The sequence below is a fragment of the Tupaia chinensis genome, unplaced genomic scaffold (assembly GCF_000334495.1).
Source record: "Tupaia chinensis unplaced genomic scaffold, TupChi_1.0 Scaffold000320_1, whole genome shotgun sequence".
NCBI classification, from domain to species: domain Eukaryota; kingdom Metazoa; phylum Chordata; class Mammalia; order Scandentia; family Tupaiidae; genus Tupaia; species Tupaia belangeri.
In genome coordinates, this window is record NW_006159813.1 from 2,093,515 (window position 1) to 2,107,775 (window position 14,261).

The 14,261-nt window shown below is 53.5% G+C and overlaps 1 protein-coding gene across 1 annotated transcript in view; it reads left to right on the plus strand.

Moving 5' to 3' along the window:
* Positions 1 to 14,261, plus strand: part of MSI1 (musashi RNA binding protein 1) — a 29,303-nt gene that overhangs the window by 1,742 nt on the left and 13,300 nt on the right. Inside the window, exons 2-8 of the mRNA XM_006151585.2 lie at positions 100 to 181; positions 280 to 364; positions 3,800 to 3,841; positions 5,432 to 5,524; positions 9,430 to 9,478; positions 11,198 to 11,280; positions 11,689 to 11,806. Coding sequence (XP_006151647.1) covers positions 100 to 181; positions 280 to 364; positions 3,800 to 3,841; positions 5,432 to 5,524; positions 9,430 to 9,478; positions 11,198 to 11,280; positions 11,689 to 11,806 — 552 coding nt within the window. The remainder of the gene's footprint in view (positions 1 to 99; positions 182 to 279; positions 365 to 3,799; positions 3,842 to 5,431; positions 5,525 to 9,429; positions 9,479 to 11,197; positions 11,281 to 11,688; positions 11,807 to 14,261) is intronic.

Below are 14,261 nucleotides of genomic sequence, written 5' to 3' on the forward strand. Positions count from 1 at the left end.
GGTGGGCGGGCTGCGGCGGGGTCACCAGGGGCAAAAGACGGGGGAGGGAGGAAAGGGCGCGGGGGCCCGGGCTGGTCCGAAGGCGGTGTGTGGTTACAGAAGGGCTGCGCGAATACTTCGGCCAGTTCGGGCATGTGAAGGAGTGTCTGGTGATGCGGGACCCCCTGACCAAGAGATCCAGGTGAGCCCCTCACCCCTCCTCCTGCTCCCGGCTCCCCCCCCTCCCCCCGCCACTCACTGCCTGGTAACCATCTGCCTTTCGCTCACTACGGCGCACAGGGGTTTCGGCTTCGTCACTTTCATGGACCAGGCGGGGGTGGATAAAGTGCTGGCGCAATCGCGGCACGAGCTCGACTCCAAAACAGTGAGTGGCCTGCGGGGCTGGGGTGGGGGGTTCCTCTGGGAGAGGGAGGCTGCCGGAGGAGAGGGTCAGGAGTCTCCCTGGGGACAGTTGGACAGGGTCCTGGAGGGAGGGAGGGAGTTTTCTGAGAAGAGGGCTACTGTGCTCTTGAAACTTTGTCACCGGACTTGGGGGGAGAGGGAGGAGAAAATCCGGGCCTGAATTGAGATGCTCCACGCCCCTCCCCCAGCACTGGTCTGGGAACCGCAGCTCCCACCCCTACCTCTCAGTACTCCTCTGCAGGCCTCAGAGCAGAGCTTGGGGTGGGGCTGGGTCCCTCCCCTAGCCCGAATGGGGTGAGTCAGGGCTGCAGTGACCCACCCGGTGGCTACTCTGAACTCTAACGAGTCTTTGGCTCTGTGACACCCCCCTCCATTTCAGACCAATGGCAGAGCATCCCACATCCCTTTCCCTCCCTCTTGCTCTCCTCCCTCACTTTTGGTCAATGAGCTCCTGGCTTTGTGTGGAAGACAGAGACCTGCTTTGCCCACCCAGGGGCTTTATGAGAAAGGGGCTAAATGGCCCTTGTGTAGATGAGGTCTTAAGAGATGCTGCTTGCTTGTTATTCCAACTCCTGGAAGCATTTGCTGCTGTCCCACTGCATCCCAGTGTCTGGGACCCTGCAGGGGGCGCTTGCTGAGGCCAGCCCAAGGGTAGCGAGACCAGGAGAAAGTCACTGGAAGGGTTACTCTGTGATGGGGGTGTCTGTCTGCCAGGGGGCCGGGACAGTGTACTCTCCCCCTCTCTCCACACTCCCCTCCTCTCCCTCAGCCCTGGGCCTCTCTGCTTGGGTCAGTCCCTGGCTCCTGTTTACCTGCAACAATAGCTGGTTGTGCCCAAGAATTTGTTAAATTACCGCCTGTCCCCAGCTCCTGTTATCTCTGCCCAGTGGCTCCCACTCCTGCTTGCGGTAATGAGCAAATGAGGCCAGGCCTCAACTTTGCCGGCTCTGAAAGGATCTTCTTGGCCCAGCCTGAGTGACCCAAGCTGGGCATGGAGAGACAGTGGCCTATTGTTTTTGGTGATTATCTGCCATCAAGCTGCCTGCTCTCCTACCATGCCCTGTCCTCAGAATGCACTGATGACTTCTGCGTCGCTCAGGAAGCTGAGACTTAGGGGCTAGGACTTGTGGGGTGGAGGAGTGGAAGAGTGATAAGTGCAAAGGAGAGGGAGATGGTATCCTTAGGAGATCTTAGGAGATCGAGGCTCGCAAAGGGCAAGGGCTTTGTCTATGGCGTCCTCCCGCCTGGGAAAAGGGGTGGGAGGGAGGATTATTGTGGGGAGTCTATTTTGGGTTCTGACTTTCACCTTTTATTTACTTGTTGGGTTTTATTTATGTTGCCAGCTGTGAGTCAGAGTGGAGGTTGGGTGTGTCAGGGATTGACTGAGGGAGTATGGCCTGGGTACCGTCTCCCCGTCAGGGTCCGCGTGGGGGGATTGTCAGAGGTACGTTGGTGGCTGGAGAGGCTGCTTCCAGGAGAATTTGAAAGACGAAAGTGTTTAGAGAGATATGAAATCCAAACTTCAGACAGAGGCAGTGGGCAGCGGTGATATTTTCCCTGGAGCCCAGTGGGACTTTGGAGAAGAGAAGAGATTGCCCCTAGCGTGGCTTTTGGAAGCTCCTACTCTGGGCAGATTCCAGTGGGGGAACTTGTAGGAGGCTGGTTGCTGCTTCGTGCCATTCAAGCGGAGAGAAGCCAGAGCCAGTTGCCTAGAACGAGGCTGAGTTTTAAACAGTAGGAACTTTGGGAAAAGACAGATCCTTCCCGTGATTGGCTGGTGAACTTCCGAATGATGTCCACCCATGTGGGTGACAAGACACTGGCAGGACCCCGCCTCATAGGTTCTGGGCCGATCACTGGGTTGCACACCCTGTCTGGTGCTGTTTGTCAGTGCGGCTAGAGTACCCAGGAGCACCCAGGTGCATCTTGATTTTCCCCTCTGTTTGTTCCCAGCCGAGGGCAAAGGTGGCCCTGCTGGTAATAGCACCTTTGTTTGTGCAATGAAGGATAGTTCACAAAGGCCGCTTTCACCCGCATTATCTCGTTTTTGATTCCCTGCAGCTGCCCCTGGGAAAAGTGGGTGTGACATCCCCACTTTGCAGATGCGGGAACTGAGGCTCAGAGAGGTCAAGCGAGTCCCTAAGATCACAGGTTTGGCAAGCAGCCCAAAGTGTCTGAGTCCCGTTCCCCTTTTCACATCACCAGACTGCACTGTGCTTCACCCTGAGCCTCGCTGTGTCATCAGGGAGCTCTGTGGCTCCCAGCCTCCAGACGGGCTATGAGATGTGGATAGCGTTGGTGGTCTTGAACCCTCATCTTGTAAGCCTGCTTCGGACAGGGTATTTTCTATTCATCAGGCTTCCAGCATGCCTTCGCGAGACAGGGATCCGCGTAAAGTCAGTTAAGCTAGGAAGGTCCTGTATTTACCTGACGTTGAGTAAGACTGGGCTCACTCTTCTGGGCCGATCACTGGGTTGCACACCCTGTCTGGTGCTGTTTGTCAGTGCGGCTAGAGTACCCAGGAGCACCCAGGTGCATCTTGATTTTCCCCTCTGTTTGTTCCCAGCCGAGGGCAAAGGTGGCCCTGCTGGTAATAGCACCTTTGTTTGTGCAATGAAGGATAGTTCACAAAGGCCGCTTTCACCCGCATTATCTCGTTTTTGATTCCCTGCAGCTGCCCCTGGGAAAAGTGGGTGTGACATCCCCACTTTGCAGATGCGGGAACTGAGGCTCAGAGAGGTCAAGCGAGTCCCTAAGATCACAGGTTTGGCAAGCAGCCCAAAGTGTCTGAGTCCCGTTCCCCTTTTCACATCACCAGACTGCACTGTGCTTCACCCTGAGCCTCGCTGTGTCATCAGGGAGCTCTGTGGCTCCCAGCCTCCAGACGGGCTATGAGATGTGGATAGCGTTGGTGGTCTTGAACCCTCATCTTGTAAGCCTGCTTCGGACAGGGTATTTTCTATTCATCAGGCTTCCAGCATGCCTTCGCGAGACAGGGATCCGCGTAAAGTCAGTTAAGCTAGGAAGGTCCTGTATTTACCTGACGTTGGTAAGACTGGGCTCACTCTTTTTTTTTTTTTTCTTTTGTGTGCTTGCTGTGAGCTAGACACTATGCAGAGGTTTTATATGCATTATCTCAGTCTGCAGATGACACTTGGAGGTGGGTGTTATTATTTGCCCATTTTACAGGTGAGCTTGACCTTGAGGTTCACCGAGGTTAAATCAGTTCCCTGCAGTCTCACACCTGGGTGTGAGTGGTGAAGTGGGATTTGATCCCAGCGGCTTGATTTTAGGGCCTAAATGCTTTAGCCACTAGGCTTTCCTGCCAGAGACTGTGGGGGCCGCCCATCTGCAGTGTGATAACTAAAACCCCTCTTACCTATCCCTTCTCTTTCAGATTGATCCCAAGGTGGCCTTCCCTCGGCGAGCACAGCCTAAGGTTAGTGCATCTGTGTCTGGGAGGAGCTCTGTGACCAGGGACAACTCGGGGCACTGGAGTTCGCAGCATTCCCTTCTGTGGGAGATGCAGGTGGAACCTCTGGACTGTTCCTGAAATGGGCTGGAGTGGGAGGAGGGGATTCTTGATGTCCTTGCTCTGTGAATTGAAGACATACTGTGCACCCTTCTTCCATCTGTGGTTTGGGGTGGACTGGAGAGGGTGCTGCATGTGGTGGGTGAGAGGGGACCTGCTCAAGGAATGTATTGCCCTGTGTTTGCAGCCAGCAGAGTTTGGGACCCTGAATCTAATTCTGACCTCCCAGATCACCTCCTGTGTGCCCAGGGCCTCTGTGGGTCAAATACAGGACAGACTTACCCCCTGAGGTTGAACTAGCATTAGGCCAAGGAGCTACCTCTGACCCCAGTCACCCTACCTCTGGGTGACATGTGTTGGGCTTGCGGGTGTGTGTGTGGGGGACCATGGAGTCTGTCATCTGTTGTCCTTGAACTTAGGTGTCTATGGCTTTAAGTGTCCTCTCTCCCTGGTGCAAATTCTTCTGGGGAAAGGGACTGGATGTGCGGAAAACGGGTTTCTGGGCAGAGGAGCAGTGTAGCACTTAAAACTCACCGTGCAGGACAGGGCCCTAAGATTCTATCCCTGGCTTCAGGTCAGCCAGCCAGATCTTGATATTCAAGCCACTGGATATAGGGGACAGGAGGGAAGACTGGTTACGGTACAGTCAGGACCCCTGGGTTTGCCGACTTATCCTGGGTGCTCGGGCTAGGTCCCTCTCCAGGAGAGTTCTGTTTCTCCCTTTGTAAGGAGGGTGATGAACTAGTACTGCTTTAAGATTCTGAGGCCGTGAAGTTCACCAAGCTCACCAGCTCCTGCCAGGGTGAAGGGAGAGGAAAGGTTTAGGAGACAGGAAAGGGCATCTCTGGAAGGGGTCCAGCAGAGGGCCTGAAAGCAATTATGGAGCAGGTATTCGGAGGAAGCCGCACCAGGGAGCACATGGTCGGAATTGGGTTAATTCCATTAAGCAGTTTGGTGACAGAAGGTGCTTTAGTGTTAGGATGGGGCTGGGAATTGCCGCGGATTAGCCATGCGCTCCTGGGGTAATTAGGACCATGTGTTCTTCCTAAAACAGGGCTGGGGCCACAGGGCTGCCAGAGGTTGGGTTGGGAAGAGGTTGACAAGGAATATGTCTGCACTGAGTTCAGGGCGACTCTGTGATGAGCCTGGTGTCTCCCAGGAGAGCTGGTGGGGTCTTCGAATTAGGCTGTGGATCTGGTCACTGGTCTACCTCCTTCCCTATGTTACACCTTAGGGAAGGCATTTTCTGGACACAGACCCCAGGGAGGGAGGCAGGAGGGAGGCACAGCAGAGCCAGCCAGGGTGTGGGGTGCACAGCTGCCCAGTGACAGGCCTAGAGGCAGGGGTCCAAGAGGAAGCTTGAGGGGGGGGCCCTTCTGAGAGGCTGGGGCCACAGAGAGCTTGTCAGCTGGCATCCTGGCGGGGGGCTCGAGCCCCTGCTGGTGGTGGTAGGCCACAGGACTCAGATGCCCACTTTCTCATTCCCTCCCCTAACAGATGGTGACTCGAACGAAGAAGATCTTTGTGGGGGGGCTGTCAGTGAACACCACGGTGGACGATGTGAAGCAGTATTTTGAGCAGTTCGGGAAGGTGGGTCTAAACAGGGGTGGGGAGTGCCGGCTGGGGCTCTGAAAGCGCGATAGCCTGGGTTGGTAGCAAGCAAGGATCAGCCCAGTCGTTTCAATTCTTGCAAAAGGTGGAATGGGGGCCGAGTCCTTCTGCGGGTGCCGCCAGGCCAACTCACTGTTCAGGCTCCTGGCCTATCTGTGGGCCTCAGACTCTGGACATCCCCAGAGAGACAGTCAGTAGCTGTCCTTGCGGTTGCCCTTCCCCCATATTTTTCTCCTGCTTATCTTCATTCTCCCGAGGGAGGCTGCTGCGCTCCTGAACTGCGTTCCAGTTCAATCCAGTCACCCTTGGCCTCCTGGGAGTTTGCACCTGTCCAGGCCACGGGCAGGCTGTTGTACCTTCCTCCAACCCCTTCCTGGTGAGGATAATAAGGATGCAATAAACATGACACCCAGTTGCACTCAGCACCCTGCTTGCACAGGTGTGGAGCTGGGGGACTGCTGATCGCCACAGTATGGGGGGAACTGAAGAGAGCACCCCCACATTCCTTATCAAGCCCAGAGGTTTTATGCACAGCTCTGGGGCACAGCCTGCGAGCTTTCATTTCTGGGCCTGGGAAGAGGCAGGCTGTGAGAAAAGTCGGAGGTATGGCCATATCAGACAATAGGGTGTCCCCGAAAGGTGAGCCATATAAACTTCAAGTATCATAGGGAGATGGCAAGAAGGACCCCGAGTTTGAGTCTTGGGGTGCAGGAGGGCTGCTCTGTGCAGAGTGGGGGCTCCCTGCCCTTTCTCTCTTAGGTGAGGCAGGTGAGAGGCTGGGTGTCTGTTTTCCCATCTGGGCATTACCAGTTCACCCGGCAGGCAAAAGGGGACGAGGTTTGGGAGACGGCCGTGAGCTGGGGACTGCCTGGTTGGAGGGTGTCTAGGCCAGCCGCTGCGCAGGGTGGTGGCCCAGAGGCCTCGTCTCAGGCGTCTCCGTGGGGACCTAGGTCTGGGACCGAGGGCAGGTCGGGCCTGGGCCCCAGAGGGAAGGGCGCTCCTGGGAAGCAGCAGGCCCGGCTCGGCTCCGGCGGGGTGTCTTTGTGTCTGAGCGCCGAGCATTAGAGCTCGCACTAATCTGATCCAGCAGCTGTGATTGGAGGCCGCCTGCCCCCGGGGCCGGCGTTGCCATGGCAACCGGGCCCCAGGAGAAGCCGTCAGCGGCCGCGTCTTTTGTTCGGGCCTAAATCGGCGTTGGCATGTGAAACCGGCCCGGGGAGGCCAGGGGGAGCCGGAGAATAGGCTGCCAGGGAGCGAGGGGGACAGCCGGGAATGCCAAGGGCCCCGCGGCGGGGGGCCCCCCGCCCGGATCGAGGGGCCGCCGCCGAGGGGGGAACAATGGTCAGCCGCCATGGCTGCCACTCAGGCTTAGCGGCCGCCGAATTTGGCGGCTCCCACTGGTCAGCGGGCCTCGGCCGCCTCCCCTCCCCCCTGCCGGATCCCCCCTGCCCTCGGGTTCCCATGGAGACCAAAGCCTATTAAGGACACTGGGCCGGGAGCCTCCCTCTCCTCAGCTGGCCCCGGGAGGGGACACCGGTGGGGGTACCCCGGACCCCCAGCCACTTTCCTTGGCCCTGCCCTGGCCTCAACCCCACTGCCCCACTAGGGGTCTGTCCAGCCAAGGCCCAGGGCGAAGGGTAGAAGGGACCAGGCATGGCAGAGTGGGACCCGGCGGCCAGAGGGTGCAGAACTGGGCCAAATGGGCTGTGGATCAGGCAGGAACTCAGCTGTGGGATGAGGGAGATGGGTGTGGCTGGTCTTCCATTCATTCGTTCATTCAGAAGTAATTACTGGGCATAAGGAGGATGGAGGTCATGGCCTAAAGGACACAGACGCTCTCCTCACCGAACCTTCAAACCAGTGGAGTGGCTCAGGCCTCCATGTGACCTTCTCCAGGGTAAAGATAATAATAGCTGCTCTTCATGAAGCACTTCCTGTGTCCCAGGTGCTGGGCGTTACGGCTGTTCCTTGCACGGTCTCCTTTAACTCCTCCCTTGAGATGGACACGGTTCTGCCCATTGCACAGAGGAGGACCCGAAGTCATAGAGACACAGATCCACTCAGCCAGGGTCGTTCAGACAGCACATGGGGGGTCCAGCTGTCCTGCTCAGGCCTGTCCTACTTAAAGCCCTTGCTTTGATCACATCTTTCTGTCTATCTTGTCCTTTGGTGAAGCGAGTGAGATGTGCTGCCCTTGTAGGGACGGTCCACTTTGGGCTGTCCAGCCCGCTTGGGAATGGGACTCAGAGTGAGTCCACAGGCATGAGAGCGAGTGGGCGCTCCATAGCAGGGTTCCCACTGCAGGAAGCTCCCTGGGAAGGGACCCAGTGGGGAGTCAGACACCAGTTGGGCCTGCTGCCTGGAGAGAGCTGGAAGACCACCCTAGTCAGGATCTACCTTTTCCACTTTTTTTTCCTTCTTTTTTTTTGGGGGGGGGTGATTTTTGTTATGGGGCGTATGTGTTCACCAGAGAGACAGAAAGTGAGAAATCACCCCCCAGGGAGGATGGCCACACCGCAAAGCCTTCTCCTCCATTCTCCTCTCAGGATCTTGGACACACACATGCGCGCGCGCGCACACACACACACACACACACACACACATGCCTGGTGTGAGTTTTAAGTCACTGGGTCTGGGATCTGGGACTCAAACCGCGCATGGACCATCTGCTGGTCCTGCCCTTTCCACTTTAATGAGGTAGAGGAAGCCCCGGGGGGGTGATTTTTGTTATGGGGCGTATGTGTTCACCAGAGAGACAGAAAGTGAGAAATCACCCCCCAGGGAGGATGGCCACACCGCAAAGCCTTCTCCTCCATTCTCCTCTCAGGATCTTGGACACACACATGCGCGCGCGCGCACACACACACACACACACACACACACACATGCCTGGTGTGAGTTTTAAGTCACTGGGTCTGGGATCTGGGACTCAAACCGCGCATGGACCATCTGCTGGTCCTGCCCTTTCCACTTTAATGAGGTAGAGGAAGCCCCTTAGAGGGCAGATGATGGGCTTGGAAATAGAGGGAAGAGGAGTGAGGGAGAGGCTGTGCCCCATGGTCCGAGGAGCTTTCTTTTCTCCTTTGGATGCCTGGTCATTTGGGGGAGGTTCAGGGGCTGGAGTAGGCCAGGGAGAGGTATAGGCAGCACCTGACTTCCACCAAGGGCGAATCAGACCTTAGCAGAGAGGGCAAGGAGGAGGCGCCAGAGGCAGGCCAAGGGAAGGAGGTGGGACTGCAGAGAGAAGTTAAGGCCTTTGACTGTCAGTGTCTAAGAGGGTGCCCAGAGGGACTGGCAGGAAGAGAAGAGTGGGGTTCAAGAGAGGATGGAGAGGGTAGACCCTGCTCCTTCCTTTCCCCTCCCCCAGTCAGTGGGAGGCAAGCAGGCCAGGCCCTGAACTCTGCTTGCTTTAATTACAGCCTCTAGCGAAAGGAAACCTCAATTAGAGGAGAAGATCTGTACCGGGAGAGGGGAGTTGAGTCTGGCCGCTGTCCGCCTGGCCTTTTGCAGAGGCTTTGCTTCTCCATCTCAGTCTTGCTCCCATATTTCCTTCTCTAGCACCCACTCTATGCCTCCTCCTCCCTGGCTTGGTCTAGGACTTGCTGCGTGACCTTGGGGAGGCAACTTCACCTCTCTGAGCTCCATTTCCCTATGTACACAAGGGGGATCTTACGAGGCAGGGAGGATGATGGGTCACAAGTGCCCGATATCTATTGGGAGCTAATAAACGCGGGCTGGCCCACTGAGAACCTGGTGGTTGAATAGGAGTGGAGTTGTGCATGGACAGTTGTCCCCTGCTCAGGGAGCAGGTTTACGTTAGTCCAGTGGGCAAGGGGGGAGGTGGATTGCGTCTGGCAGGTCCTCCATGGTGGGCTCTGTTTCAGGTGGATGATGCCATGTTGATGTTTGACAAAACCACCAACCGGCACCGAGGTGAGTGTGGCCCCTCCCCCTTCCCGGGCTGGGCCAGTGGGGCCTGTGGTCAGCCAGGGGGCTGCAGGTCACAGCTGCCCTTTCATCTCGCCTCCTGACATCCTATCCCTGAGGATCTGCATCCTCTCCCGGGTCTGGCCATACAGAAGGCTTTTGTCCCGCTGTTTCCTGTGCTAGAAACTTGCCGAATTGCAGACACCCGAGAGGAGCAGCCGCCCCACCACTGAACCCTCCACCCCGCCCTAGCCCTAGCCCTAGCCCTAGTAGCTGGGGTCTGCATCTGCTAGGGTTTACCTTGTCTCTGGTAACCTGAGCGTGGGCCAGGCCGCCCCAGGGTCAGGCTGACTCCACTGCCCCAGGCAGTCTGCTTGTGCCACCCAGCCCCCTCCCCCAGAGCTGAGCCCAGCCCCCCAGTGCCCTTGCCATTGAACCTGTGAGCATCTGGGCAACACTGCGTGCACTGCCGGTGGTTTTTCTCGGAAGGGCTTTGCCTTCTGAGAAAATCCCATGTCAGCCCCTGGGGCACTTCTTGGAGGAGACTGGCTGTTTCTCCAGTGGTTTCAGGACTCTGAGCCTTTAAGCCTTTTGGGGGGAATTGGGTATGTGCTGTTTGTGTCTGTGTGTTTCTGTGCACGTGAGGGTTTCTGCATCTGAATGTTTGTGTTTGCGTGATATGTCGGGACTGTGCACAGTGTTCATACATCTATGTTTTTGTGTGTCTGTGCAAAAACAGGCTCGGGACTGGGCCTGTGGCCTGTTGGTTAAGGGAGATGGATCCCGCATGGTTGATTATGTGGTTCAAATTCTAGCAGCTTAAAAAACACTGTGTTGGGGCCAGCAGGTGGCATGATGGTTGGGTTGCTGGACTCCCACATGGCTGATTACGGTTCGAGTCCCAGACCTTGTGGCTTGCTTTTTCACTTTCCCTCTCTCTTTCTCTCTGTCTCCCTCTGGTGGGTGCACATGCCCTATGGCAAATGAAAAAATAATAACAACAATAATAAGTAAAGTTAAATAAATAATTCTTAAAAACAAAAACCAAAAAAACATTGTGTGTTCCCCAGATCCCAAAAGGATAGCGAAATGGAGGTGAAGGGATTGTGGCATGATCATTTCCCATGGGGAGGGTGCTTCCTCCTCTCTCTGGCAAATTAAAAAACAAAACCATATGTTAGAGCATGTACACCATTGTGCACATTTAAATGAGTGTTTGTACATGTTCTTTCATTCCTCTTTGGAAAACATCTGAGGATGTGAAAAGGCATGTTGGGTGTATTCTTTTTAAGAAAAGAATTATTTATTTAATTGTATTTATTATTATTATTACTATTATTATTATTTTAAATTTGACCACAGAGAGAGAGAGAAAGGGAAAGTGAGAAAGCAAGTTGCCAGGTCTGAGATTCGAACCGCCATCGACCATGTGGGACTCCAGTGCCCCAGCCACCAACATCTGCTGGCCCCTGAGTGTTCTTATCATAGCTCTGCCACTTTCTAACTTGCCACGTGACCTTGGGCAAGTCGTTTCCCTTCACTGAGCCTTGGTTTTCTCATCTGTAATTTGGGACATGGAACCCTGTCTCGGTAGGTAGTTGAGCTGGTCCAGGGCTGCAGAGAACCTCATGAACTTCCAGAGCGGGGAGTGTTGCTATTGGTACGATCCAGGGCCAGGTTTTGATCGCAAGTCCTGATTGGACTCTGCCTTTTCTCTACTTCTAGGGTTCGGCTTTGTCACGTTTGAGAGCGAGGACATTGTGGAGAAAGTGTGTGAGATCCACTTCCATGAAATCAACAACAAAATGGTGAGTTGGGATCGGATGGGGGTGGAGGTGTAGAGGCAGCCTGGGGAGTGCGGAGGTCCTAAAGGCAGGTAGAAGGGCCTCACAGTCCATAGGGCAGGGTGGCTTCCCTCATCCTCTGGAAATCTAGACGAGGGGTCCGGGGGTGGTGGCAAGGTTGTGTCAACTGTCGGATAGTTGGGCAGTGACGCCCGTTTCTGAGTCTCAGTTCCTGCATTTGTGAAATGGAAGTGGCACTGGTGGCACTCCATCATGTAAGTGTCAGCTTTCGGAGAACGATGGCATGCAAAGCTCTTTACAGAGTGAGTGTTGTACAAATAGTAACTATGGAGTTAATTATAAAGAAGCCTGATAGGGAGTAGGAGAGATGGTGACCCTTGGTCTGTAGGTCACCGCCAGGTCTCGTTGCAGGTGGAATGTAAGAAAGCGCAGCCAAAGGAAGTGATGTCGCCAACAGGCTCAGCCCGAGGGAGGTCTCGAGTCATGCCCTATGGGATGGACGCCTTCATGCTGGGCATTGGCATGCTGGGTACGTGCTAGGCCTCCCCCTGCAGCTTCTTTCTACCCAGAATTGCCCCTGGGGCTAGCAGGGGCTGTGTGGGTGCTGCATCTCCTCTGTGGTCTGCCCTCCCATCTGAGTCATGGGGCTGGAGTTGGGGACTAGGGGACCTGTCATCTGGCATTTCCACCCAAGGTGGGGTGGTTGGATTATGAGGTGCTGCCCTCTGGTGGTAGTCAGATGAATGTCCAACTGCTCCATATTAATTGGTCCTTCTGTCACTCGTCCATCGGTTCTTCCATCCACCTAGCCATCATCTCTCCATCTCTCCATCCCTCCATCCAGTGAATAGTTAGTGGACAACTGTATATGCCAGACACTATGCCAAGAATTATAACAATGACTTTCATTGGAACTTTATGATCCGGCAGGGAAAACAAATAAGAGAAATAGATTTAGGATGGAGACGTGTAGGATGCCAAGGGAGTATGGTCTTATGGACTTTAACCAAGATTTTGAGAAGCCAGAAAAGAAGTTTCATTTAAGTCACGACTGTAGGTTGAGCAGGAGCCAGTTATGGAAACGCAGGGTAGCAGGGAAGGGGAAAAGTATTCCAGGCAGAGGGAACAGTGTTTGCAAAGCCCACAAGGCCTTGAGGAGGGAACAGGAAGACTGCTGCTTTTTATTCATTGAACTCATTTTTAAAATATTTTTTATTTATTTATTTTTAAATTATTTATTTTATTTTATTTATTCATTTATTTTTTAATTTGACCAGAGAGAGACAGAGGTTGAGAGTGAGAAAAAGAGGAAGTAAGAAAGCAAGCCACCAGATTCAGGACTTGAACCCTGGTTGGCCATGTGGGAGTGTCCAGCACCTTAACCACCGCACCACCTGCTGGTCCCCTAAATATTTTTAATTTTTTTAGAGAGATTGTTTTGGTATAGGGTGCATGTACTTATCAGAGAGACAGAAAGAGACAAAGAGAGACAGAAAGCAAGAACTCACCCCCCAGGTGGATGGCCATACTACAATTCCTTCTCCAGTCTCCTCTTGGGATTTTGGGCACGCACATACACATGCCCAGTGTGAGTTTTAAGCCACCGGGTCCAGGATGCGAACCGCGGTCGACTACGTGGGAGTCCAGCGACATAGCCATTACACTAACTGCTGATCCCTGAAATATTTTTTTTTCTTTATTCATGATAGAGTATGTGTGCATACATGTGAGAATGAGAGAGAAAGAGAAAGAGAGAAGAGCATTCTTCCAGATCTGGTCAGATCCTCCAGCCTGTCAGATATAGGTGCATATGTGTGTGTCCGGTGTACTTTAGGCAGACTGGACTGGGAGTTTGAACCGCAGTTCCATGTAGGATCTGGCTTCTCTTGAGCAATGCATTATCATTGCAACATGGAGCTGGCTTTCAATTAGTATTTCTTGAGCAGTTGGGGGCTAGCAGGTAGTGTGGTAGTTAAGGCGTTGGACTCCCATATGGCCCACCATGGTTTGAGTCCTAGACCTGATGGCTTGCTTTCTCATTTTCTCTCTCTCTCTTTTTCTTTTTCTGTCTCTTTGTCACTCCTGAACACATATGCTCTATAGCAAATTTTTAAAATAGTAATAATAGGGGCTGGCAGGTAGCATGGGGGTTAAGGGTGCTGGACTCCCACATGGTGACCATGGTTCAGGGCCTGGGCTTCGCAGCTTGCTTTCTTGCTCTTTCTCTCTCACTCTGTTCCTCTCTGATCAAATTAAAGTAAATAGGTAAATAAATAAAGTTACATAATTCTTAAATAATAATAATAAATTTGGCTCAAATGTCCACAAACAGATGAATGGATTGAAAAAATGTAGCACATATATGCCATACTATTCAGTCATAAAAAAACGAGGCCCTGGAATTTGATAGAAAGTGGACAAACATAGAAGATTTGTTGCTGAGTGAAGTAAGTCAGGCTATGAAAGAGAGACATTGTATGTCTCCACTATAACATATACCTACTGTCCACACTCTAGCAGAGACTGGAAGACTGGAGGACATACAAGCATTAAAAATTATTATAGGCACTAGAGAAAGTGGAAGGGGAATGTAAGAGGGGAAGAGCATAGGAAAGGGAATTTGGGGAAAAATAGAGAGGCAAGACTTTTGTGGGACATAGATATGTTTTGCTATTTGTTGATGAGGACGTGTATAGTATTTTCAGCTGGGCCGGACTGAGGCATATATCATGCTGGGTAAAGTCTCTTTAAAATCTAAAGGATCTATAGTGATTAAATGTGTAAATAATAATTAAAATTGATAAAAAATAATAAATTGGGGCCAGCAGTTGGCATAATGGCTATGTCGCTGGACTCTCATGTAGCTGACCACGGTTCGAGTCCCAGGCTTAAACTCATGCTGGGCACGTGTGCATGCGTGCCCAAGATCCTGAGAGGAGAATGGAGGAGAAGGGATTGTGGCATGGCCATCCTCCCTGGGGGGT